Source organism: Mauremys mutica, chromosome 23, assembly GCF_020497125.1.
Source record: "Mauremys mutica isolate MM-2020 ecotype Southern chromosome 23, ASM2049712v1, whole genome shotgun sequence".
NCBI classification, from domain to species: Eukaryota; Metazoa; Chordata; order Testudines; family Geoemydidae; genus Mauremys; species Mauremys mutica.
Window position 1 is genome coordinate 17,852,445 of NC_059094.1, and position 27,607 is coordinate 17,880,051.

Consider the following 27,607-nt stretch of genomic DNA (forward strand, 5'->3'; position numbering starts at 1 on the left):
ACTCGGGTTCTGCCTCTATTTATTTTTGCTGCTTCCTGGTGGATGACCAAGGGCCCAAAACACTTTTTAAAAGATTATTCTGTGGGCTGTTGGCGTGACTCCTCCCGGCCTCGTGGTGATCCTCAAGAGAAACGGAGCAGAATTAAAACAGAAACTTTCCTGAGTCTCCCTGAACAGTCGCCCGCCCCAGCCCCTTTTCTCTTCCCCTGACAGGAGAAGGGGCCTTTTGTAAAAAGGCAGGTTAGTGGCTTGGCAGCCCTGGCTTGGAAGCTGTCCTCACATAGCAGACCCTCTGCCAACATGCCTGGGCTGGAGGGAGAGGGAAGCGCAGTCCGAGGTCTGTTCAGTCCTTTGTTTCTCTGCTGCAGCTACCCCCAAAGGGTAGGGATAGGAGCCAGTTAAATGAGGTTGCAGGATGCAGGGAACTGTCCATTGGGATCTGAACTGAAGCTAAACCTCACTGGATAATGGGCAGTAAAGCCAACCGAAGGCCTGGCACTAGCATCGAGAGGCTGAGCCTGGCACTTTTTCCACACCCACCAGCGTAACAGCACCAGCCCTGGAGCAATTGCACCTCACTTGCTTCGGCTGGGATTCCTTCTGCATCCTCACCAGCAACTGCTGCCACAGGTGGCGGGCTGCCCCCAGGGACACCTATGCAGCCCATCCATCTTCAACGGGTTTCCTAGAGGCAACTGGTTGGACCGCAGTAAGCAAGTCTGTGGACGATGCACAAGGTGGAGATGGAATCTAGCTCCTTCTCCCATTGCGGCGTGGGGCTGTCGGACTAGTGGGAATAAAGCGAAAATGAAGCAAGCTGCAGTGGCTGAATATTCACACTAGGTCCCCGTGTGCAAGGAGCCACTTCCACATAGTTCAGTCTGCAGCCACAACTAACTGCAACTATAACGTTGCTATTGCCACGTTGGACAGCTGCATGAGCTAGGCAACAGTTTGTGCTTCAGAGGAAGGTTTCTCACATCAGCCACGATGAACACATCTGACAAAGGCGGTTTACATCACAGAACTAACTTCTACCTGCGAATCAGGGCTAGTGCTTCTCTTCTCTCATGCCAATGCTCAGCCAGTCTAACGGGCTGGGAGCAGTTTTCAGGCACTCAGACTGATTTGATCTTGGCAGGCTACTGACAAGAACAGAGTTATCAGCATTTCAGAAGGAGGGTTAAATCGCTGGCTCAGTTGCAGCAAGAGAGTAAAATTGATAGAAACCCAGGAGGGCGACTGAAGGCCTGGCTGAGAGCGAGGTGTAGGGCTAGCTAGAGGGTGTGTTGTCACTTAGCCTGGGCGGATGGGATTGGCAACATCCACACTCGGGAGCAGACAGTGCATCTGAGGTGAGATTTCTCTATTCAGCATATTGTGTCTCAAAAACCCCACAGGGGACAGGCATGTGTGTGCTTAGGGTGACCAGATGTTCTGATTTTATAGGGACAGTCCCAATATTTGGGGCTTTTTCTTACATAGGCTCCTATTACCCCCTCACTCCTGTCCCGATTTTTCACACTTGCTGTCTGGTCACCCTACCTGTGCTTGAGGGAAAAGCTACAGGGAGGATCAGCTGATACAACAACCCGCTACCCAGGTAGGATTGGACACAGAATTCACTCCAAAGCCACTCCAAGGGAGATGCTTATAAGAACCTCTGACGCTCCCTAGGGCTTTGACTCTCCCCACATCAATTTCAAACTAACAAGTTTGTCCATTTAAAACCAGGTTTATTGTTTTCACACACACCCCACCACCATAATCAGAGCAGCTCAACACCTGTTAAAGAGAAGGCAGAACAAGCGACACGTTTGCAGTAGCTTTTTCCAGGCAACAAGGAAGTAATTGCCACACCATATCACATAGCTTGATGCTTTGGTCCTGCTTTGCAGCTTAAGGGTTTTCAGGACTGGTCAGTGTTTACTTCTGATGCCGGCAGGGCTTGCATAGCTTTCAGTTATCCTTAGAGAACCAGGAACCAACAGCTGCACCTACAGATCCCAGTGCAGTGCTCAGCCCAACTTTAGCACCTAGCGAGAGTCCTACAGCACCTGCAAAGAATCAGAGGAACGGCTAGTCAGTATCACTACATTGCACTAGTCCCTTGACTCTCCTAGAGGAGGGAAATCTGCTCTTAGTAGTGTAAATCCAGAGATCAGCAGAGTCCCTCTGGATTTGCACCAGCATGACTGAGAATAGAATTTAGCCCAGAGCCACCAACTAACCCCTGCCACTGGCCTCTGCTGATGAGGGATAGCCTGCCAGTGAAATCTGAGAATTAACCCTTAATGCTTTCGGCAGACATAATGGACTCTGCTATTTTAAGGCCGCTGGGTGCAGTCTTCTTTCTCACCAAGAGCTGCAAGACACTTATGGGTTGATCACCTGTTGATCTGTGCACCTTGGCCTTGGTTCACTTGCATCATCCATTATTGGATGAGTCCCTGATCGGAGGTACAGTGAACCCAGTACTGTATTTATTACGAACCTGCCAGGGTTTTAGGTCTGAAGTTGTACCAGCTCTCACCTCTCCCCCTCATGACTCCTTCCTAGAGGAAATAAATCCTTTGAGCATCTAAACCCAAACATGTGGGTTAGTTCCTGTTCCTGCAACCCCAGTGCAAGTGGGATATGAACAGCATCCTCACCTTAATTTCTGATGGCTTGAGCTGTGGATTCAAGAAAGCCCCTCCCTCCCATCCCACCCCCATGGTAATCAGGACTTTCACCTTTAGATGCAAATGCTGGAAGGCATGGAGCACCGGGGCCTGGGCTGAGCGTTTAGCAGAAGTTATAAAGCTTTATTTGGTAAAATACTGAATACCCAATGTGATCAATGCTACTTATTTCGATGAGGTCAGGCCCAGGCTACCCAGACCATCACCATCAGCAGCATATTGTTGAGTACATGCAGCACTGCCCCTGCAGGTCACACGTTAGCAAGGTCGGTGAGCAACACATTTAGTCTAACAATATAGAGACTTTGCTCTTCCTGCTAAAGGAAAATCAGAGCTTGCGTGGAAGTGGCAGGAGAGCACCAGACCCGGGTCTGAATGAGGCTTCACCTCCCGATGCCCCGTAGGCTTACCCGCTGATTGCAGTGTTGCCACAAGACTCCCAGCGGCTACCCCTCCTCCATTGGCTATGGCAGCTGCTGACATCATCTTGGCAGCTATGGACCCAGCTGCAATGCCTGCTCCAGTAAAGCCTGCTGCCCAGATTGCTACTGGGGCTACAATGACTGCAGCTCCTGCATTAGAGACACTGCCGGGTTAAGCAAAGCATCGCGGTTAGGCCAGGTCTGCGCTACATCCTGACAATGGGTGTAACCACATCACCTGGGGTGTGAAAAATTCACACCCTGAGCAACATACTTCTACTGACCTAACCCCCCAGTGTAGACAGCCAGGGCTGCATTAGACTTGCCAGGGGCCCGGGCAGAAGCTAAGGAGCCGAAGCCCGAGTTCTGCCATGTGGGGCTGAAGCCAAAATCTGATCATGTCACTTAGCTTTGCTGGCCCCCCTGTGGTGTGGGGCCCCAGGCAACTGCCCTGCTTGCTACCCCCTAACGCCAGCTCTGTAGACAGCACTATGTCAAGAGGGGAGCTTCTCCTGCCCACACAGCTCCTGCCTCTCGTGGAGGTGGATGAGCTACAGCGATGGGAGACGCTCTCCTGTCGGTGTAGTAGCACCTTCACTAAAGCGCTACAGCAGCACCGGTGTACATGTAGCCAAGCTCTTAGACCGGCTCCAGCCAGAACGTCCATGAACCAGCTCCCACAGAGCTGCGTGTCCTGACCTAGGCTCCCAGGAAGGGCTACAGGGCGAGTCATCCCAGGCAAGGCAAATCACTGGAACAACCATGCCTGGGACACCCCATGCCTGGAGGGCCGTCCAGTTCTGCAGAATAGGCTCAGCCCCCATGGGCACACACACGAGTTCAAATGCAGATTTCTCCTCACCAGGCCAGTGACCCCACTCTTCCGCTGGAGCCGCTGCCGAGAGTCAAGCAGCCAATGAGGTGTCCCTGCTCCCAACAGGCCAGCATGTTCACTCATCTGGAGTCTCTTTGCCACCACTCAGCAGGGGAGAAGCTGTGCCACAAAACTCTGCATGAACTAAGTGCTTTGAATCAGCCCCTTACCTATTCCGACACCTGCTCCAATTGCTGCATTCATTGCTTTGCGGCTGGATTCTAGGGAAGGAGAAGATTTGCATCACTACAGTGAGATCAGCAAATTTTAAACACATACACAGGGAGGAGGAAGCCAGCTCCTGGTGCAGCCACCTCCACGGTCCAGGCTTGTTTCTAAATCGCTGTCTGAATTTGATGGATTTTGCTCCGCTACAACGATCAGCAAGTACTTCCACACAAAGCAGGCAATTGCCAACAGGACACGTTTACCCAGCAGATCCACTTCCTGAAGGGTTCCTTTGTCCTCTTTGTTTAGGAAGGTCTCCGACCAGCCCAGAGGAGGAGACTGGAGCAGCAGGAGTGGGAAGATTGTACTCTACTGGCATTCCAGAAACAGGGGTCCAGGTAAGAGCAGTAGAGGAAAGAGGCAGAGAGTTTCAGATGCTGCAGAAAATACATTACCAGTAGCACTGGATTCTAACCCCTACTGAGCACACTCTCCATAAACATCACTCGGAGCGGAGGCCTTCTGTCCTTACACACTTAAAGCAGATTTGCCTCAGTATTGTCTGCTCTGAGGGGTGAAGTAACCATCCACTTAGACCAGCTTAGAATGGTTTTTCTTCCAGCTGTCCCAACAAATTCACCCCACCACTGGTTTCTTCTGTGGAAGTGTATCTACGCTACAAAGCTGCCTTGATTGACCCTATCTCAGCGAACGTCTCCTGAGTCAGGCTAACATGCCACGGCGTGACCATGCCACAAGCCAACAAGTGTGTGCTGTGGCGGGCTGTGACTCCCTGTGTCCGCACTAGCACTGAATCCACTTGTGTTACGCTAAGGCTTCTGGGAGTGTGTCCCGGGGTTCACAGCATCACTACAAACTGCACCACTCTCCCTAGGCATTGTGGGAGAACTCTGCTCCCCGCCAGGTGGGGATCGGAGACTGCAAAGATCTAAAACCTGGAAACTCCCACAATCCACCTAGTTCCAGGAAGCCAGCAGGTGTGGTGGCATGGATCCTGCACAGAGCAATGACGCGCTGCTGCTAGTAGCAGTTTGTATAGAGCTACTGACGAGAGGCAAGAGAAGCAGGTACAGCAGAAAGCAGTAGCAGGTGTCCCAGCAGCAGTCTTGCTCACAGAATGGCAAGGTGTGATGTTGACAGGAGAATGTGTCCGCTACATGCAGAGCTTCAGGAGAGAACTAAGAAGATAAAGGGGAATGTTTTAGACTGAGTGGGTTCAAGAATCTGAATCTTTACAGGCTACTTTGTATTAGACCTCCAGAGCCTGGCAATGAGAGGTGACCTGTACTCTCACGTTTGCTTTGTATGACGGAGACAATAGCAATGTATAGATGCTGGAGCAAACGGCTCTGTTCTGTACATCTTGTCAACAAACCAGCATAAGAAAGCTCATTACTTGAATACAGGCAAAAGCCAATTTTTTTTTTCTAAAATGTGAGGTCTTCAAAGAGTGGGATGTTTCAAAACCCTTTCTAGTGAAGGATTAGCAGCCAGATTGTTATCGTCAGTATGCAACAGAACTTGAAAAGTGCCAGGCAGTTCAGTATGACCAGATGAAAGTGAAGGAACAGTTTAAATGTTAGTGGTGGTTACTCACTGGCAGCAGCAATGCGAATGCTCTTGCTGAATTCTGCAAGTCAAGCTCTAGACAGGTACTGGTGTGCTAAATGCAGCTGGCAGACCTTTCAGCCAAAGATTATTTATTTTACAAAAAAAAAAATTAAAAAGCAGCAGAATTGGCAATGCTAAAATGTGCAGATTTGTGTGGCTTTCACAGAATTGTGTGTGTCAAAATTTCAAGAGTCAAAGATGTTTTGACTTTTTAGTTCCACACAATTTTGTTTGTTTAAAAATATAAAGAAAACTCAATCAGAACAAATGTCTCATTCACCTTGAAAACAAAAATTTTGCAACTTTTAAATTCACTGATATTTTAAAACAAAAACAACCAAAAGAAAAACAAACCACACACCACCTGGATTTTGGCTCAAACCCTTCTCCCAAAGCAAAAAAAAAATGCTTTTGCTTTTGAATTGCCAGGATACTGAGAAACCCACACGGCTCTCAACACCAAGTGGCATGGAGCATGTGACAGAAAGTAGGTGTTTTAATCAGATAATACAGGTAGTGAAATTACACATCAGAATCAGTTCTCTTCTCCTCCCCGCACTGGGCTTGAATGCATGGGGTACCACTGCTGTGACATTAGCACATATGCCTTCCTCATAGCAGAGAGGGGATGTCATAGGAGCAGGAATAAGGTGGTGTGCACCAGGGAGGTGTTGCCTCATTCCTGACCTTTGGGCATGCTCCCTTCTGCCGTCTGCTTGGCTAACCTTGGACGCTTACGGTGACATGTGGATACATGATGGATGCCTGGTTTATGAGCTGAGATTAAATAACTAGCTGTGCACTGGTGAACATGCAAAAACCCTGCACTGCTTTGCTTAGTGTGCTATAAAGAGACAATCCAACTGTGTCCTGCTTTTGAGAGGGGCTCATTTCACAACAGGAGCTCGTTTGCCCTCTGCAGTCCGCTAATGGTTTTTCACCCCACCCCACCCCACTTCAAATCCATCTGGGGATGTGCGTGCTGGAGGGGGAGAGGGTGAAAGCTGGAAGTTACTGCCCACCAGGGAAGCTGTATCTGTCATTAGTCATTATTCCCACCTTTTGTTCATAATGTCGCCCCCCTAGCCCCATAACAAGTAATGCAGTGCACATCATCCATAGGCACGGTCAGCAAGGGCACTTACTGGGCTCTGGTTCTGATTCTGGTTCCTCCTCTATGTCCGTCTCAGCCTGTTCCTCTTGGTCCAGCACCTGCTCAGACAGGAACTCTGCCTCCTGGGAAGGCTCTCCAGCTGGAGGTGATCCCGTCTCATGCCAAGGCAGGGCCAAAGCAACAGGTGCCAGTTCCGCACATGGTGATTCACTCGCCTTGGCCTCCATCTCTGGATCAGAAACCAGAACTGGCAGCTGAGGATCGAGGACCTGCATGGCCAACATGACCTGGTTGAAAACTTCAAGGCAGTGTCACCGCTTGCAAATGGGAATCAGTGGAGGCCAGTGGGGAGATTCCAGCGGGATTGTAGGAAGGCATGGGAGGGCTGCTTTGCATCAATGCTTAAGTTGTGGTGATAACCTTTGGCAACACTGGTGCTCTGCTGGGACCACAGGCATCCTGGCTGCCTACAAACTACAGGAACTCCTCACTTAATGTTGTAGTTACATTCCTGAGAAATGCAACTTTAAGCGAAACAATGTTAAGTGAATCCAATTTCCCCATAAGAATTAATGTAAATGGGGGCTGGGGGGTTAGGTTCCAGGGAAATTTTTTTCACCAGAAAAAAAGACATGATATGTATATATATACTCTGTGTAAGTTTTAAACAAACAATTTAATACTGTACACAGCAATGCTGATTGTGAAGCTTGGTTGAGGTGGTGGAGTCAGACGATGGGAGAGGGAGGGATATTTCCTAGGAAATGCCTTGCTGCTAAAGGATGAACCAGCACTCAGCTGAGCCCTCAAGGGTTAACGCATTGTTATTAATGTGGCCTCACACTCTACAAGGCAGCACAAATGGAGGGAGGAGACACAATAGACGCATGGCAGTGGCTGCAAACATTCCCTGTGGAAACTGAACGTGATGATGAACCCAGGCTATCCCAGTGGCGCGCACCACTCCCTCCACTTTCCAAAGTGACGAGTGGTGCATGTGTGTGTGAGATAGAAACACACACACCGTCAGGGCCGCCCAGAGGATTCCGGGGGCCCGGGGTCTTCGGCGGTGGGGGGGCCCTTCCGTTCCGGGACCCGCCGCCAAAGTGCCCCAAAGACCCGCGGCGGGAGCCCCCCGCCGCCGAATTACCGCCGAAGCGCAGCCCGGTCTTCGGCGGTAATTCGGTGGCGGGGGGGGTCCCCGCCATGGGCCTTCGGGGCACTTCGGCGGCGGGTCCCGGAACAGAAGGGGCCCCCCGCCGCCGAAGACCGGGCTGCGCTGCTGCAGCGGCGGCGGCGGGTCCCGCTTCCCAGCCCCACCCCTCTTACCCGAGCGCGTCTCCGGCGGGGCCTGAGCTCCGTCCCGCTCAGAGCCGCGTGGTGAGGGGGCGGGGCTGTGAGCTCCACGCCGAGCAGAGGCAGCTGCCCCGCCCCCTCCCCACGCCGCTCTGAGCGGGGCGGGGCTCAGGCCCCGTTGGAGCTCCCAGCCCCGCCCCCTCACCACGCGGCTCGGATCGGGGCGGGGCTCAAGGGCTCGGCCGGAGACTCGGCGCTTGATGCGCTGAGGCTCCAGGAGAGGGGCGGAGGCGGGAGCCTCCGCTGTTCTCTTGGGGGCCCCTGCGGAGCCCGGGGCAAATTGCCCCCTTTGCCCCCCCCTCTGGGCGGCCCTGCACACCGTGTGTGTGTGTGTGTGAGAGAGAGATGTGCATTGCCTCTTTAAGTACACTGACCCCACTAAGCACACTGCCTTTTAAGTAGATCAGCAAGTTGAGACAGGAGCTGCTGCCACCAAGTTCCCTCCCTCCTGAGCCCTGTCGTGTGTCCCCCCCTGCTCTGTGGAGATGGGGGACAGGGGGGAGAGGGCACCCTGACATCAGCACCCCTCTTTCACCCCCACTCCCTGCACAGCAAGCAGGAGGCTCCCGGGAGCAGCTCCAAGGCAGAGGCCAGGAGCAGCACACAGAAATGGGGGCGGGACACCTAAACTGCTGGGCACTTGATGGCCTGCTGGGCGGCTTGCGCACAGGGAACTTAAGGGAACTGATGAGGGGGCTGCCGACCCACCCTGGTTCCAAGCCCCCACCAGCTAGCTGTAACGGGCTGCTCTTCCTGCAAGCAGTGGACAAAGCAGGCGGCTGCCCAACAACGTTATAAGGGGGCATTGCACAACTTTAAATGAGCATGTTCTCTAATAGATCAGCGAGGTAACAACATTAGCCGGGATGACGTTAAGTGAGGAGTTACTGTACAGACATTCTACCGCTTGCCTGTGAGGGTCACAATTCCTGGTGGATGTTCCCATGAGCAAAAGGGACGTGGCGATAGTTACGACTCATGGCTGAGAGGGGTCCTGGAGCCACAGCCAGGCACTTGGAACTCAGCGCCGGCTTTCTGAGCCCTGAGCAGGAAGACGGACACGCAGTGAGGCCAACTTCTGAGTCCCCCACTGTTACTTGGGGCCCGAGAGGCAGAGGCAGGGTATGGGAGAGACGAGGAAAGCCGAGGCTAAGGACTGGCACTCTCAGGATCCAGCTCCGTCAGTTCCCACTGAGCGAGCACATGCTTTCTGGGGCGCCCACGCACACAGGGCATTGACACGGCTCACCCGCCTACTCAGGCTGCAGGTTGCTAGGACAGCTCACCCGCACCCCACATCTCCACCTGCACAACTCCCTCCCCCAGCTCAGTGTTATCACAGCCCTGCCACTGAGCTGCTAATGCCCGGCACGGCTAGTAGAGTGAAGTGCCATCGGGTTGCAGGAACCACAGCTCAATGGGAGGGGGCTCTGATAACACCCCCAGACCCGCTCCTGTCTGCTCTTTTCTCTCCCTGCTAGACTTAGGGTACGTCTACACTGGGGGGGGGGGAGAATCGATGTAAGATACGCAACTTCAGCTATGTGAATAGCTTGGCTGAAGTCGAAGTATCTTCAGGGCCGACTCTGGCTTTTTTGCCGCCCCAAGCCAAAAAAAAAAGGGGGGGGGGGAGCCGGAGCGGCAAAGCAGGGGAAAAAACAAAAACAAAACCACAGCGGGGCCAGAGCGGCAAAGCAGGGTGGGGGGGACAAAAAACGGCGCGGCTGGAATGGCAAAGAGGGAGGAGGGGAAACTGCAGCACAGCTGGAGCGGCAAAGCAGGGGGAAAAAAACCAAACCAAAACAACAACATAAAACCACGGTGGGGCTGGAGCGGTAAAGGGGGGGCGGGAACAGGGCACTGGAGCGGCAAAGCAGGGAGAACGAAACAAAAAAACCCCCACAGGGCGGCCGGAGCCAGGGGACTCCCTGGGCTGCAGAGCGCGCGCCTGGTCCAATGGCGGGGAGAGGAGGGAGTGAGGGGGGCAGCCAGGGCTTCAGCGGGGCGCTCACCCCGCGGCCCCGACCTCCGCGCCGCTGCCGGGAGGGCTCCACGCTGCTCCAGTCGGCGGGGAGGGAAGGACACGGGCTGCCCTGCCGGGCTGGCTGCAGGGCGCTCCCCTCCTCGGCGGCCGGAGCAGCAAACAAACAAACAAACACGCGTCAGTGCCGCCCTAGGATTGGGCGGAAGCCGCCCCAAGCAGCAGCTTGCTCAGCTGGTGCCTGGAGCCCGCCCTGAGTATCTTAGATCGACTTACCTACCGTCCTCACGGCACGGGATCGACAACCGCGGCTCCCCCTGGCGACTCCGCTACCGCCCTTCGCGTTGGTGGAGTTCCGGAGTCGACAGGAGGGTGAGAAATCGATTGGTACCCGCCCATACGGCCGGTAGTGAAGACGTACCCTTAGGGCGGCATTCGCAAGCGGCTCGCCTCTGTAGTAGCATTGCTACATGCTCATGACATCCCAACTGCGCAACCAGGGCGGCACTTGGCCCCCTCCCGGCCCTGGGTACGTGACTCAGCTGTGCCTGGTCTCCCACACGCCCGCCCAGCGAGACTGGAACAAGGAGCTTTAAGGTGGCTGCAGAAGCTTTTGTTTGTTTGTTTGTTTGGATTGCATAGGTTTGACTTCTGCTGCCCCTGAGGCCAAGGGAGCTGTGGGGATCAGTCCCTTAGTGGAGTGACTCCAGGTAGACATCCCGAGTTTAAATGCTTTGGCTAGATGGCTAGGGAAGTGAAACCTGCTTCTGGCACTTTAAAGGGACAGCATGAAGCCATGCCCTTAAGATGAAATTTGCAAACTGCTTGCAATCCACATGGAGTAAAAATAACCCTCCACAACCCAGTTTCATCAGGGCAAGTGAAACACAGACAACCAGTCAACGCCAAAAGCCAGAGGTGAACGGGTGGGTGTAGGAGACAGACATGCTGTAACAGCACAAGGATCCTTCAGACGCGTCACAACTCAGGTTTGGCCTCAAGGGTGGACACCAGAGTCTGCTACAAAACCCAGGCCCATTGGAGAAGTTTGCACAGACCCTACAGCCTTGATAACAAGCCCGACTGCATTAGCTCCTGCTTCCCAGCCCATCTCAGGGGGGAACACACCTAGGAAATGGCACAGCCAACGCAAGGCAGAACTGGATTCGAAAAGCTGTTTCAGGCTTAACAATTAAAGGCAGCATTAGTAACTTGGGTTAAGGAAATCTGTCTGCTTAAAATAAGGCGTAAGAGGGTCCCTTTCACACAAGACAGTTAGTTCTCCTGCCATTTCTGTTTAAAATAGTCTCCCTTCCAAACAGCCTTGCTCAGAAGATGCCCCGGGCCCAGATGGAATTAGCAAGGCCACTTGAGCATTGCAAATTTCACTTACCCCTAGAGCAGCTGGTCACTAAAGAGAAAACACTCCAGCTATATACAGGAGCCCAGCACCCAGCTACAGGGAGTCGGCTTTTATGTGGGTGTTCATGGACAGAGGGATATGCAACCCATCCCAAAGGCCAAGTAAATCATTAGGGAACCCCTCCCCTTTAACCTCTCCCATGCCTTACACAGAATTAGCAGGACTTATTTATCATTACTGTCCTTAGCACACAAACCCTCCCGCCCCTCTCGAACCTCTCCCCCCGTGACCAGATGGTATAGTCCATATATGTTCTGATCAGGTGTTTAATTCCAAGGTTGGGCACTATAGCGTGATTAAGGCAATAGCTGTTGGCCCGATAAACATAGTGCAAAGGTGGCCTGCAAAGCGAAAAGGAACATGGTGCTTTGTTTTCGTTCTTTATGGTGGATAAAAAAAGCTGAGAGGGTTACAAATTCTGCATGAGGTTTTTTTTAACGTTAGAAATTAAGGTCTTGTTTAGCCTACGTGCAACTGGAAAATGAGTGAAATGGTGACAGTGCAAGAGGGCAACCATTTAGCAACCAGGAGAGGAAAAGATTTCGAGTCAGACTGTTTAAGACTTCGTTTGATGTTAATTCTCTATTTAACTCTATTGTCCAATAAGCACTTCGGAGAAAGGACATCTTTAAAGATTCAGCATCCCCCCCCTTCAGTTAAATGTAGGCTCCAACCCATGGTCCATCTCAACCAGTAGCCTGTCTCCAACAATAACGAGCCCCAGATTCCTCAGAGAAAGGGACAAGAAAGCCTGTAGCAGGCTGCTGTGGGATACGCTACCCCACAGGAAGTTCTCATCCTAACCTCTAATAGTTAGAGACTGGCTTGAGCCCTGAAGCAGGAGGTTTGCTTGTCAAAACTCTCTGTTTTAGCATAATCTATGTTAGCTCTGTAGATTTCTGTTTCAATCCTCCTTTGTGAGGGTCCTGGTCTCAACACCCTCCTGTGGCAGTGAGTTCCACAGTCCAATTAAGTGTTGAACGAAAGACGCGACGCAGTTCCCAGCATATATCCCTGAGAGCCCCAGGGAGTCCTCCAGTGATACCATCACAGCCAATCTTGACACGGCTGATTTTTCTAAGGTTCAAAATAAAAAGCGGGCAGACGGGGTAGGGGAGAACCTTTCAGGCCATCTCTATCCACCGTCAAGAACTGAAAAAGGAACATAAATCAAACTTCGAAACTCCCTTTGCAGGTCACAATTACATTCCTTTAGAGCTTTCCCTGTTTGAGATCCTGGGTAAACCAAGCTCCCAGGTCAAAAGCTGAAGCTCACTTCTAACCCTGATCCTGCACACGCCCCTCAACATAGGTTTAGCTTTTGTAAGGAGTCCCAGAGAAGGGGTCCCTTGGCAAAGGGAGAGATCTTACCCCAAACCACTGTCCTCCAGTGACTCTGGGAGCTCCTGTCTTCCTGCCCCAGGGGAAGGCGAACGAGCTGGATCCTATTAAAATACCCTGGTGCCTCCAAGCCGCCCCATTCTCCCATGTCTCATTCTTCCCAAGCATAGCAGGCACGTAAGACACATGTACATAGCATGCCGCACACGCGTGTTGTCTATCGCCTGGTGAGGATGGCGTATGCGCCACTGCAGCTGGTTGAAGGGGACCAAATCCAGTTCCAAGTTGATCTGGTTCCTTTTTACCAGCCCCAGGGACACACTCTCTCCAGGGCCCAGTCCCACGTCGGGGCTTCCGTCCCCACTAGACGAGTATGAGCCCATGGTCTTCCTCCAGTGGACGGGTGCAGACCCTGTCCTGAGCCAGTACCTGCAGGACGTGAGGACCCCAGCCCAAAGATACATACTTCTTAACATTCCATAACGCCGGCTGACTCCCTATGGGCATATGAAGAAGTATGTAGGGTTGGGAGGGAGGGGCTGCTTCTTCAGGCCATGCACCCGGCAGCCCCCGTTGGTGCTTGGTTTGCTGCTGTCATCCCCTAAGCTGGGTGAGTCGGGCCTCTGGTGTGTGAATGAAAATCATTTGCTGGCCCTTGCTGGGGTGCTGAGGCCTCGAGGGGCAAGGCCCCCGCGTGTACCGGCTCCCTGCAGCATGCACGGGGCTCGCCAGCCAGGATCAGCACCTACCACCATCTCAAGGCTGCTTCCAGTGATCCTCCTGGACTGGACGAGCCCCGGCTCCTGGAGACTCCGAGGCAGCTGCTCCCAGTTCCCCCCTGCTCCAGCTCCTGCCCTGGGAGGCCGGTTCCGGACCCTGAAAAGAGAATGTAACGAAACAGCAGCTTTAGAGACTGTGGGGAGGGGGAGCTCTGTCCCCTTGCCCTGTTTTGTGAGCACCCCGGGGGCAGGAGGGAGCCGGGAGCGCCTGATGGCAGGGCCACCCCCCCACCCTGAAATGGCGAGTGCCCTTGGGGAGTTCAGCTGTGGCTCATGCTGGGGGGGTTGGGGCTGCTTGATCTCCCTCTGGAGCACAAAGCTCTCAGCAAAGCCACATGGGAGACTGAGGGGCAAACCCAGGGCCTGTGCCCCTCACATCTGACTCTTGCGCATCTCTGGCTGCAGGCTGATCATGCTCCAGCCTGTGGTGCTGATTCACTCTGCCAGGCTGCCAGCCTCCAGCCTGCACTAGGGAGGATGGGGAGCTGCAGAGGGTCCAAGTCTATGAATCGGCCCTGGGGCCCCTGCGCCAAACTCCTCCCAAACTACTTGTGGTTAGGGAGCCTCGCGGCACCAATTTTGCCCATCCCTCGTTCCCATTCTCCTTTCTGTCTGCCCACCGGGACCAGCCCCGTCCCCTCTCTGTGCCTCAGTTTCTCTATCTGTAAAATGAGGATCACAGGTTTCTCGCTCTCCCAAGTGGCATTTTGTCAGGCTTCATTCAATGTTTGCAAAGCACTATGGGATCCTCTGCTGGTAGGTGCTGTACAAATGCAAAGTCGTTCTACCACCTAGCTGCTGCCGTGGGTGTGGGTGTGTCAGTATGTGCACACACGTGTGCATGTATGTGTATAAAATGTGCGCCACTGCCCTCCGTTGAATAGACTCAGACGGCTGCAATGTGTTTCATTGCCCCTATAGTGCTAACACAGACGTTTAGGCCTGCGCTTTCAGAGCAAGATTGAGTTCTATCCCCAACCCTGAGAGCGGCTGCAATGCACAGGACAGCGTCAAAGGTCCTGAACTGGTCAGAGATTCGTTGCAGCGTGTATTACCGGCTCCCCACCATCGCCATTAAAAGTAACTTCCCCAAAGTGATCCGGCTGCATTAAAACCCTTCTCCGAACCAGCCTCATTTTTCATGGGACGACGACACGTTTTTACCAACCACGCTAAAAGCTCCACGTCCCACCAGCGTCTCTCTGCTCAGGAACGTTATTCATTTGTCAGCTCTAAATGCTATTGATTCCTTCCCGGCGGTGGAGCGGGGAGAACAAGCGAGGTGGGCTGTAAAGGCAGAGAAAGAGGGAATGTCTCCTGCGTAACCTCTCCGGGCTGCCAGGGCACCGCTGGCCCGAGCGGCACTGACTGTAACTGGAGCTACATCGAGGCGATTACGTTGCCCTCCTGGGGACGAGGGGGGCAGGATGGGCCTGGCTGAAACAATGACGGTGAGACGTGCTTGGAGTCTGATGTTTGCCTGTGGGAGAGGCCGGGGGTGAAGGCTACAGAGACCCTCTCGGTCATGAGTTCAAATGCAGCAGTGGGCTGCAGCTTGGAACATTGTACCACTCCAGGGAGCATGAAAAACGAAGCGCTTAGTGGAGACAGGAGGGTCGTCCTAACTGGGCTCTGGGCAGGTGGCTTTGCTAGCGTTACAAGCGGGCTCCGTCTGCACAGCTGTAGATAGACACGGTGCCAGCAGATGGCGCTCTGGAACATGCAGTCTGGTGCCTGGGTTTTGGGGGCCAATCAGACTTGCCATTGGGCCCGTTAGGCACTGATATAATGAGCGGGGACTCCCAACAGACACCCAGTTACTTTCAGGGTGTTCTCGCGTGCCTGTTTCACTGTCCTTCATGCTAATTCTCTGCCTTTCATGGGAGCGGCTCGAAGCACTTTGCCTGTGTCATTAACTAACTAAGCTTTGCAGCACACCTGCCAGGAAGATGTAGGCCTCACCCAGCACTGCAGTGAGTGCGGCCACTTCTGGGGCAGAACACAGCAGCAGCTCGGCAATACAGGGCACCCCTACTCAGTGGTTTAGAACAGGGAGTAAAGAGATGGACTTTCTAGAAACTGCAGGGGAGCCAGGAGCCGTCTGGCTGACTGCAGTGGCTCTGTGAGATGAGCTGGAGGCGCTGGATGCAATTCCTAGTGGCCCAGCCCATCCGTTGGCTGCCACAGCAGAGAGGCTGTGAATTTACTGAGCCAGAGACTGGACTTCCCGCCTCCTGGCCCAGGGGCAAGTGGCCTGCACTGTCCCTGCCACGACTGCACCTGCAGAGCTGGGGTTGCAGGGCTGGCACTGCTCATCGGCATGAAAAACAAACCTCGTCCATTTCTATCCAGCCCCAGATTCCAGGGCCGGGGGCGGCCGAGGGGCCTTGGCTGCATTTGTCTCAAATGGCAGACGAACAGCTTGGGCAGCCAAAGAGACTCCTGGAGGCTCGACGGCTCAGGGTTGCCGTTGGGCTGGCTGAGGGTCCAAGCAAATTGTCTCTCCCCACAGCAGGAGAAGGAGCTGCTCCCGCAAGCCAGGGAGAGGACGGGGAGCCCTGCCGCTGCCGTTAGCTGGGCTCCCCCCATTCCAGGCCTCGCTCTCTCTTCGTGGCTCCTTACAGAACGCGGGCGCAGGCCAGGGTTAGGGGGCAGCAGATATAGTCAGGGGAGGACACACAGTGCGAGGAAGCTGCGCAGCCAGGGAGCCGGGGGCTAGAGCAGGGGCTAGTGTGACCCCCGGGAAAGCAAAGGGATGAATTCAGTTCTCCTGAAAGCAAGGGACAGAGCCAGCTACAGAGCAGGGGTGTGTGGCAAGCTCTGCCGATGCCCCTCAGTCCCAACCACTAGTCCAGCCCCCGGGCTCCCCTCACCCCCAGTTCTGCCAATGCCCCTCAGCCCTGAGCCACAGCCCCATGTGACCCCAGTCCTGTGCCCCCCCAGGCTCTGCTGATACCCCTCAGTCCTGAGCCTCAGTGCCCCTGCGACCCCAGTCCCGCCCCCCAGCTCTGCTGATACCCCTCAGCCCTGAGCCACAGCCCCCTGTGGCCCCAGTCCTGCCCCCCAGCTCTGCTGATACCCCTCAGCCCTGAGCCACAGCCCCCTGTGACCCCAGTCCTGGCCCCCCAGCTCTGCTGATACCCCTCAGCCCTGAGCCACAGCCCCCTGCGACCCCAGTCCTGCTCCCCCCCAGCTCTGCTGATACCCCTCAGCCCTGAGCCACAGCCCCCTGTGACCCCCGTCCTGCCCCCCCAGCTCTGCTGATACCACTCAGCCCTGAGCCACAGCCCCCTGTGACCCCAGTCCTGCCCCCCAGCTCTGCTGATACCCCTCAGCCCTGAGCCACAGCCTCCTGTGACCCCAGTCCTGCCCCCCCAGCTCTGCTGATACCCCTCAGTCCTGACCTACAGCCCCCTGCGACCCCAGTCCTGTGACCCCCCAGCTCTGCTGATACCCCTCAGTCCTGACCTACAGCCCCCTGCGACCCCAGTCCTGCCCCCCCAGCTCTGCTGATACCCCTTAGCCCTGAGCCACAGCCTCCTGCGACCCCAGTCCTGCCCCCCAGCTCTGCTGATACCCCTCAGTCCTGACCTACAGCCCCCTGCTATTCCAACCCGGAGCCTCTCAGGGCACCGCTTGAATCCTGCAGAACTGTGGAAGAAACCCACCACCAGCCCGGCAAACGCCCTCTGCTCTCATACACGGCTGCCGATAACCTCGCCCCCTGCATGGCCTAATCCCCACATGAGACCTCCTCTCCCTGAGGCAAAGGAGAGCAGGACGAAAACGTCGACTCCGCAGAACTGCTCCCTCGTTTCCCTAATGCACAGAGCAAGCGAAATCCGGCTGGGGAGGGTGAGCGAGGGAGCACGGAAAGGCCTCGCAAGTGCTAAACTTCACAGAAACAGGCTCTGTGTCAACCAGGAGCCGGAGGTGACTTGGGGGCTCCTGTCATGCAGCGGGGGTGGGGAGGGGTTTTCCCTGGTCCCAGTAATAAGCCAGTTTACACCTGTTTGACTGGACCCCAAATTGTCTCTGAGCCAGCTTGGAGCTGACAAGCTCCTCCAGGTTCCCCTTCTGGCTCAGGAATCTTTGTACCGTGTGTCATTTGCGTCCTGGGTTGGGAACCACTGGCCGAAGCAGGGCTGTAGCGAGATCCCCAGCCTGGTGGCAGGGCCACTGGGTTTCTCCTGGATGTTTTCACTCAGGATTCATCCAGTCTCACTGCTGCTTATTCATAAAGGGAAAGGCCAGTCCAGTGCTTAAAACACAGATCTGGGAGCTAGGACTCCTGGGTTCTTTTTTCTGGCTCAGGGAAGGAGGGAGGTTTAATAGCTGGAGCAGGGAACTGGGTTCTCCTGTGTGGAGCAGACAGAGTCCTTAGGATATTTAGCACCATAGAGGTACCTAGTTGTAACCCAGAGGCTGAGAGGACCATCGGACAATGTCACACAACAGCCCAGGGGAAAGGCCAGGTGAGCAAATCCCTCCCCTCCAGGATCCAACCGCAGTGTCACTATCTGCTCAGACATGACAACAATGAACCCTCCCGGCTGACTCTATAGGCGTTATAGACAGATTTACGGACTGGATCCTCAGCGGGAGTGAATCAGCCGAGTTCCATCGGAGCCGGTGGAGCTCCACTGAGTGTCTCTTCCTCTGGGCTGAGTTCTGATGCCCTCAGCAGCCAGACGCTCCTGTCGTGACACTTTGGGGCAGATTTTCACAAGAGCCCCATGCCCGGCATGCGCCCGACGTGCTGGACTCTTTGGGAATCTGGCCCACATGCTAACGCGCTAGGGTAGTGTTCCACTGAACAAAGACCTCAGATCTATCCACTGCTTGCAGTGCAGACGGAAGAAGGAAAACATGAGCATGCCTACACTTGGGTCATGGGGTGGGATGTACCGAGCCAGCTTTAATCCTATTAGCTCAGGGCCCGGAGCAGTGAAGCTGCAGCAGCAGGAGATTCAACCCACACGGAACCCTGGATAATAACTTGTGGGGCGGCCCGCGCAGCTGTGGCTTCACTGCTCCAGGACCTGAGCTCGCTAGATTAACGCTAGCGTGGGCCTGTCACCCTGCACTCCAGTCACACCCCGTGTCTGTAGTCTAGACCCAGCCAAAGATTTACTACATGGGCTATTAGTAGCGTCCTCCTGGCATGTTGCATACCGGAAGGCTTCTGTTAACTGAAATTTGCACCTCCTTATAAGGTTGTTTCAGATGCATGCATCATGCTGAAAAGCAACCCCGCCTCCCCCGCTTTCTGCTCTCAACACGGAACAGAAGACTGGTTTGCCAAACTGCACCAACAACCCAGGTTTATCTCTTGTTGGCCAGGCAGGATGGGCTAGTCATGAAAGCACCAGAGGGGCATTCAAGAAATGTGGCGCCAGTTCCTACCTCCGCCACAGACTCTTGAGTGTGACCTTGGGCAAGTCATTTCACCTCTCTGTGTCAGGGTTCCCTGTCTGTAATGTGGGGAGGATGCTGCTGGGAGAGTGAAAGCTGGGCATGATTGTGAGGTGTTCAGATACTACGGTGGTGAGGGTCAGATCCATTCTCTGGCCTGGGTTATGCAGGAGATCAGACAAGATCTAATGATCTCTGCTGGCCTTAAATCAGAGCCCAGCTAGATAGAAATCTACAGTCTGAGCCGTGCAAATCACCGAGACTCCTGAACCGCTAGAAACTCAAGACTCGTATGTTAAACCAGCTCTTCTTGCTTCCACAGTCTAGGAAGGTTTGAAATACTGTTTGAATTCTCTCTTTGACATCACACCCAGGCGGGGCACATGGGGTGGGGAGATTCATTTGCCTTCTTTCTTTCACTGCTTGCAAGGTTAAAAGTAAAAAAACAAGAACCCCCACTCCGGCTCTGTTTTATTCAGGATGTGGGTGCAGGAAATATTTCATCTTTCTTAAGGCTGCCTTAGTGAGGCGAAAGGCACACGTTTAACAGGGATGGGGACTTATTTCTAGCCTCCCCTAGCTGTGAGATTATACAAACCAGCCCCCCCAATAATTGTGTGTTTATTACCCCAACACAGACCTTGGCTCTGCCAGCCGGGGCGCTCAGGCCAGGAGAACAGAATTCGAAGCCCCAAAACATTTCCTCTTTCCACAATTAACTCCTAGCACAGGTCATTTTTTTCTGCCGCAGTTGGTAACTCTGTGAGCTCCTGCCTCAGTCTGGCCAAGTGCTGTCTGCTGGGAGCACAACAAACGTGCCTGTGAGTCACCTGGCTCCGACCTAGAACTGTGTGAGCTCAGAGACTGGGCTGGTGGTTAAGGCACTGCCTGGGGACTCAGGAGATCAGGGCTCAATTCCCAGCTCTGCCGCTGCCTCTCTCTGTCACACTGGGTCAGTCCCTTAGTCTCTCTGTGCCTCAGTTTCTCCCATCATTAAACAGGGATATTAGTTCTTCCTTTGTCTTGTAAGCACTTCAGGGCAGGGACTGTCTGTGTGTCTGTACAGCACCTAGCACAATGGGGCCCTGATCACAGCTGTAATATAAATAACAGCTGGAGGTGTTTGCAATCCCTGTGGCTTCCCCCTCCCTCCAAAGTCTATTGGCCTTTTCCCAAAAATCTGTGCTGAGCCTTGGCAACTAGGCATGAAATCCACAGCACCCTGTGACCCTCCAGACAGACAAATCGAGAGACTCTTTGTTCCAGAGAAAACCGGCTGCACCTTTTACCCCTAACTTTTGTGTAGCCAATAGACCTCCATGGTTTGTCATAGACTCAAACCCCGGACCTTGGTGTCATGCTGTCGCACCCACTCCTCATTTTAAAAATCGGTCAGTTTCACAACAGCCTTTCTAGATCCATCCCTTGCCTCCACTCGCCGTGTCACCCTGTGCCCCAACCACTGTCCCGTGCCTCAGTTTCCCCAGGGGTAAAATGGGTGGGGTGGTGGTGGAATGACTTACACACTTACCGCTCAGGGATGACTTGAGGCTTCGGTTCCAATGCACTGTGGGATCCTCTTACAGCTGGGGCGAGAGCACCATGGCCCCACTCACTCAGCCTCTCGAGGGTTCTCCCTGTCAAAGCAACATTTGGAGTTCAAGACTGAGGCTGGGAACGGCACCGGAGGCTCATGCTCCCCCCACATCCCGCTCTAGCCAAGGTCCCAATGTGGCGCCCATCACCGTAGTATCTGAGCACCTCCCAACCTTAGCCTCCCACCTCCCCTCCCCCCGTGAGGCTGGGAAGTGCTATTACCCCATAGTACAGGTCAGAGCAGGCCCCTGACTGCTCCTTTGCCACGTGCAGGCTAGAGTCTAACCACTGGGCCCTCCTGCCTCTGCAGACCCAGTGTGGCCTTTTGGGGTTCAGCCGCGAGGACAATCAGGCGCTGGAAGATCCCGGGGACTCACACGCCTCCTCCTCCCTAAGGGCCAGAACCTCAGTGGGTGTAAATCTGCTTTGCTCCACTGCAATCCACCGAGCCGCACTGATTTACACCAGCCAAGGATCAGGCCCAGGGGCCACTTGCTGGATTTGTTTGAGCACTGACGAGCTCATTAAACTCCTGGAGCGGGAGCTGCCACCCGGGGGGGTTTGGAGCCACAGAGCAGGGTCAAGGGGGTGGGGGCCTCATGCAACTTGCTGGAAATCACTGGGGGAGGGACCTGCTCCCTGGCTCCAATTCTGTTCCCACCCTGGTGTAAATCAGGAATAACGCTGCTGGAGCCAATGAGGTTGCACTGGTTGCAGGGGAGATTTGGGCCCATTGGGCTGGGAATGTTTGGACCTAGGGATGGACCCCCTACCCCAGCTCTCCCCCTTGCAAATAAATCCCTGGCTCCAAGGCACGATGGGTGACGTTAGCCCCCGCGCAGAGGCTGAGGAGCCACTTACATCACACAGCGCATTGCCCCGAGCCAGTCCCCCGAGGGCCCTGCCAGCGCTGAGCAAAGGGCACAGAGGACTTTGGAGCAAGGGAAAGTCAGAGCAGACTGCACTTGCCTCTGCAGAGCTCTGTGAGTGTGTGTGTGTGTATGTGTGTGTCTCTCTCTCTGTCTCTCTCTCTGGAAGGGGTTGCTGTAGCTGGGCCCACTGCCCCCCTCCTTTCCCCTTGGCACCCCATCCCACCTGTGCAAAGTGGATGCGGAGGGCTCCTGGCTCCGTGTTCCCTGCTCAGGGCAGCGTTTCGCCCTGCTTTCCTGGCTGGCACGAGGTGCAAAGCTGTGCAGAGTGGGCTCCCCCAAGCCTGGCCCGGAGCTGCCTGCGCTCCCCCTGCAAGAGCCCCCGCTCCCCAGCATGGGCAGGTCAGGCATGGGGGGAGGGGTTGCTGGGGCAGTCCTGCCCCTCTGTTATTCCCCCGGGCCAGGAGATACACGCGTCCCCACCCATTCCCTGCATCAGTGCAGGGGTGAATCTGGCCTGCTCATTGCCAGCCCCAGCAGCACCCTTAGCCCTGGTCTCAGGCACTCTGGGGTCAGGGATGCTGGATGGGCCACAGCTAGCGGAGAGGCTGCAGAGCCATTCTAGGTTGGAGGGGCGGCTCGCCACCCTCAGCGCGGGCCATGCTGCCCGAGGTCACTGAGCGAGAGCCGCCTGCCCCCGCAGCCCGGTTCCTGCTCTCAGCTGTGGTGCACATTAGCTGAGCAGAAGCTGGCTCTTCACAGAGGCTGGGCAGAGAGGAGCCTCTGGCAATACCAGCTGCTGGGCCAGGCCCCTCTTTGGCCATTGTATCTCTCAAGGACGGGAAATGACTCGCCCAAGGTCACATATCAAATTGGTGCTAGAGCTGGGAATAGAACCTAGTAGTCTCGACTCCCAGCCCCTGCTGCTCTAACCACTAGACCCCACTTCCTTCCAGAGCCAAGGATAGAACCCAGGTGTCCTGATTCCCAGCCCCCACCCTTGGAGCAGGAGGAGCTGGGCTCTCCGGCTGCAGCTGAGAGCCCCAGCTGTGGCGGTGGGTGCCTGGGGATTGCTGTCTGAGCCCCAGCCTGGAGGGGCCGAGCAGGGGGGGTTCGGGTCTGGGGAAGGCTGCAAAGCGGGGTCCAGAGTCAAGGCGGAATTGGGGGGAGGGGCGATTGAGTCAATGGCACCCAAACGGGGGAGCTTTCCCCCAAACACCCATTCTCCTGAGCTGCACTGAGCCAGAGCTGGAGAACGGACCCTTGGAGCGCTGGGTCCAACCCAAACACAGCCCCTCTCCTCCCCTGGCCAGGCCCGTGTCTGACGGGGCTGGTTTTCAGGCGAGCCATGGGGAGCAGCAGTGGCTCTGGCTGAGGAAGATGGGCAGAGCACAGCCCCCTGGGCCCAGAGCCAGGGCCGTAGCCCTCTGGGCTCCGGGGACGGGGCAGGCTGGGGCCAGTGGCCAGTTCCCCGGGGCAGGCGGTGTGGCCGCAGACGAGCGGTGACTCAGCACCGGGCAGACAGCGACCGCACGTGCTGCATCTCTCTGCAAGGAGCTGCCGGGTGCCAAATCTGCACTTACTGCGCGGCTGACCCGGCTTCCGGGAGCTTGGGAGAGCAGCAGCTTCTGGCAGACAAGACGCTGCTCGGCCTCCGGAGCCAGGGCCATCCCTACAGTGCACCCCACCCAAGCGGCTCCCTCTGGCTGCAGCCCAGCCTGGGTCCTCTGTGGTCCTTGGGCTGCTGGCTCCCAGGACTGAAATCTGGGCCTGGCCCAAGCCCCAGCAGCAGAGGGGTTGGGCAGCTCCCCCGGCACCAGGCAAGGGGCTGGTGTGCCCTGCACACTCCAGGATCCCCCTCTCCTGCCTACACAGGAGGGGACCGTATTTCCCAAAGGGAAAACAGGACACCGTGGTGGGGCTGGCCCGAGGCCCCCCCCCCACAGGGCTGGCCCGAGCCCCCCTTCTACACGGGACAGGCGTCACTGCTCGGCAAAGCTCTGCCTGCCCCCCGCCTGAGGCTGGGGCTGACATCGCGGCTTGCAGGAGCCCTACCTGCCCCACCCGCCGAGCCTTGCCTCCCCCCCGCACAGGGCTGGCATCACCGCTCCCCCCCGTTCCTCCGCACCCCACTGTTTTGATAAAAAAGGGGCATTTGTCCTGTTTGCTCTTGCCAGCTGATTGAGGGGACAAATGACCACTGTTGCCAGACGTCGGGGTGGCCGGGACAGGGATTAAAAAGGGACTGTCCTGGCCAAAACGGGGACTTTGGTCACCCTACCCCACAGGCAGAGCTCCACACTGTGACGGTGTGTCCCTTGGAGCGGCCCCTGGGCCTGCCTCTGCCCAGACAGCAGCAGCTTAACCCTTCCCGCTGGCCTGCCTCTGCAGTACCCCTCAGGCAGGAGAGCACCTCCTGCCCTGCATCGCCAGCACCCTGCGTGGGACACGGACACACACACACACACACACACACACACACACACACACACTGCAGCAAACCCAGTGCAACCCGTCCCACCCCCTCTCCTCCCTGTGCTGAGCTCTCTGCCACCTGCAGCCATCTCCTTGGAGTTTGGCACTGCTCTGGTGGCAGGCTCAGTGCCAGACCCTCCCCTCCACCCAAGGAGCCCCCTCCACCTCAGTGCAGCCATTGACACCCCGAGAGCAAGCCGGATCAGGCCCTCAGCTCACCCCAGGGATCATCACCCTTCTCCCAGGAGGAGAAGAGCTGCAAAGGCCGAGGAAGAGGAGGGTGTGATACCAGAATGCCTAGAACAGGGCACACGCAAGTGAGCAGCAGGTCTCCCCGGGTGCGAGTGCGAGGGGAACCAGCCCGGGGCGTTTGCGTGCACTAGTGGAATAGTGGACGCGGGTGGTCGTGCATTGTGAGTGGCCGCGTGCGTGCGAGTGACGCTGTGTGCGCAGTGCACGGCAGTGATCTCTGGACTGTGTCTGCTCACAACAGCACCCCCAGCAGGGACGCTCTGAAATGGACCAGCTGGCACAGGAAATGGCCCTGGCAGCCCGGAGCCTGGTCTGGGGAGCTCTGCTCTTCCTTTGCGTTTGTTCACCGCTCCGTCCCCCAGCTGATCACGGTTGTTTTGCTAAAGGGAGGGCTGCCCCCCCGAGGAATCTCTGCCATGCCCCTGCCCCGAGGGGGCTCTGGCTGGAGGGGCAGCAGGTGCCTAGGGGACTGTGACACCACAGTCAGGTGCCTGGGGGACTGTGACACCACAGTCAGGTGCCTGGCTCAAGGAGGAACAAGGGTTAGGGGCTGAGCTGGGAGCCCTGGATTCAAGTCCCAGTTCTGGCACAGGCGTCCCGCGGGCCTGGGGCCTTCGACCCAGCTCTGGAAGGGGCCCAGGAAAGCCACAGGGACGGAGGTGCCTGGGTGTCACTGACAGGCACTGGGGCTGAACCCTGTTCCCCACCTGATTTGTTATGTGGGGAGCAGCCAGAGCTGGGGGAGCCAGGCGCACTTTGGGCAGGGCCAGGCTGAGCTTCCTCCCCGCAGCTGTGGCAATGCCCCTGCCTCCTGCCCCACAGCCTCCCTCCCCACACAGTCTGCAGACAAGGCCTCCATATCCCCCAGCCCCCTCACTCCTGAGCCACAGCCGCATCCCCTCTCATTCCAGTCATGGGCTCCCCCCACAGCTCAGTGCATTTCAGTCCTGACCCGCCCCCCACAGCTCTGCCGGTGCCCCTCACTCCCGACCCACAGCCGCCTGCCGTCCCAGACCCCACACCCCAGCTTTGCTGCTATCCCTTGGAGCCCAGCACCGGCCATGCAGAGGAACCCTGCTCTGACCTTGGCTGTGGGTGCAGGGGTGAGCCCTGGTGACCTTGGAGGGGACAGGAGCCCGGCTCCCGGCAGCCTGAGCCGAGTGGCTTAGGAGAGCTGGGACGAGAAGCTGAGGAGCAGCCCGGGCTCGTCGCTTCCTTTCACGGACGTGGCGTCCTTTGCACGGGGCTGGCCCCAAGGCAGGTCTTGCCCAGACGTAAGCACAGAACTCACCCACCCTGCAAAGCCAGATGTTTGCGTCTGGCAGCCTTCAACTGCCCCAGCCCCAGCCCTCTCTGCAAACCTCCCTCTGGCCAGGGCTCCTTCCAGAGCCCCTCTGGGGTGGCATCGTTCCTCCCGGGCTGGAGCCGCCCTTGACGGGTGCAGACGAGTGTCTGAGCCAGCAGCTGCTCGGCTCTGCACCGCGCCAGGGGAAACTCGCGGGAGGCTGCAGCCCCATGGCCAGATTTCAACCCCCCTCTGATAAACCAGGGGCCTGGGCCCAGGTCCACTGCTCCCAAGTGCCTTTTATTTGACCCTCTAAACATATCTGGCCACTCACTAGAGGGGAAGCTGGCACGTCTGGGTGCCCAGCCTGTGATTCTGGGCCGGGGGAGCCATCGCTGAGTGACCCCAACCCCCATACGTGGGCCAGATCTTCAGCCCCTGTCGGCTGCTGCCCCTCCATGGAGCTCCCCCCACGTCCCCAGCTAGCAGCCGGTCCCTGGGGGTTCCTGCGGCTTCCATTGCACAGGCAGAGCAACAACAAGCCCGAGCAATGGAGGCCCGGGGAGGCTGCCAAGCGTGGCTTTGATGTGGGGATTCACACACACCCGGCAGGGCCAGCACAGCCCCAGCCGGCCTATAAAAGGAAGTGTCTTTTTTCTGTTCTCTCCCCAGCGCGGCCCGGCCGTGCTCGGCAGGCGCTCCTAACACAGCCGCTTCCAAGTTGTACCGGTCACGGCTCCGGCTTGGCCCCGCTCCCCGCCTCCCCCGGCCATTGATCCATTGCAAACCAACTGCATTAGCCACTTCATCAGAGCAAGCGGCTAAAGAGAGACACAACCAGGCAGAGAGCTGGGCGCAGGGGGAGAGGGCAGCTCCTTCCAGGACGCACTCCCCTCCCCCCATGCTCGCTTCAGGGCCCTCTGACCTCACCCCGAAGAAACCAGCTAGGCTAGGAAATGGTGACTGACGTGACCCCTGCTTCAAACCAAGGTGACAATGCGACGGAGGGGCCTGATTGACAGCTAGCCCGGAGGAGCCCCATCCTGCCGCGACGATCCTCCGTGGGCATGCGCAGAATATGGGGATCAGGAGCCCAGAAGTTAGAGCTGGGATCCCTTCGCCCCCCCCCTCACTAATGCAGGGGATGCTCCTCCTTGTCCTGGCCCCCAGAGGATTTGCCCAGCAGCGAGAGAGCCCTGCACCCCATTCTGGGGGGCCCTGCCGTGTTGCTGACTGCAGGCGGGTGAGTTACGGCTCAGGCTCTCTGCCCCACAGCGGGCGTAGGGTCTCTAAAGGGAGAGACCCTGCCAGGCTGCCGGCCCCACAGCAGCATTGCCCAGAGCACCGTTATCACCCGCTCCGTGCAGACACTGTGGGGGCGCCAGGGTGGTGCGGAGCCTGCTTCGTGCTGCCCTGCAGCCCCCCATCCCTGCGGAGACTTTGCCGATGACCCTGCTTCTCTGCTTTGGCCAGGGGTGCCGATCCCAGGGCACCTCCGCTGGGCCCAAGCGGATTGGGGGGGTGGGGTAGCAGGAGGACCGCAGCCACCCCTAACCCTGCAGGACATTTGCTGAGACTACAAGCCCCTTCTCCTCCCACGCACGGCTGACACACAGCCCCACCCGCACACACACTCTGCAAAGCTGCTGCAAGGAGCCAAAGCCCAAGTAAAATGCTGATTACGGTTCTGATTATCAGTGTCTAGCGCAGAGGCTGCAAATAACAAAAGGCTTCTCCGGCGTGGGAGCTGGGAGCCCAGGCACCAGCCTTGTACTAGTGAAGGTTAAACACTCAGCACAGGGAAACCCAGCTCCCCCCGCCCTGCAGTCCCCAGCATCCCGATTTCTGGCCCCCTCCCCAGTGCTGAGCCACTTACTGTCCTGAAGGTGATTCCACTTCTGTCTGGGGCTGGAGCGCCGGCACCCGGGAGCGGTGGTGTCG

General features: G+C 56.5%; 1 protein-coding gene across 1 annotated transcript; it reads right to left on the reverse strand.

Annotated features, from left to right (window-relative positions):
• Positions 1-1,147: 1,147 nt before the first annotated feature.
• Positions 1,148-27,571, reverse strand: LOC123355407 (interferon alpha-inducible protein 27-like protein 2B). Its single transcript, XM_044997845.1, has 7 exons — positions 27,543-27,571; positions 20,721-20,826; positions 13,745-13,871; positions 6,926-7,163; positions 4,151-4,201; positions 3,095-3,256; positions 1,148-2,057 (listed from the first exon to the last, which is right to left on the reverse strand). The coding sequence occupies exons 3-7, from the start codon at positions 13,748-13,750 to the stop codon at positions 1,960-1,962; spliced, it is 555 nt and encodes a 184-aa protein (XP_044853780.1). The 5' UTR covers positions 13,751-13,871; positions 20,721-20,826; positions 27,543-27,571; the 3' UTR covers positions 1,148-1,959.
• Positions 27,572-27,607: the final 36 nt, after the last annotated feature.

Coding starts and splice junctions, on each gene's coding strand:
- LOC123355407 (XM_044997845.1), bottom strand. Junction 4,202..6,925: donor AGAATCAGAACCAGAGCCCA/GTAAGTGCCCTT, acceptor CTCCTTCCCTAG/AATCCAGCCGCAAAGCAATG. Junction 3,257..4,150: donor TGGAGCAGGTGTCGGAATAG/GTAAGGGGCTGA, acceptor TCTCTAATGCAG/GAGCTGCAGTCATTGTAGCC.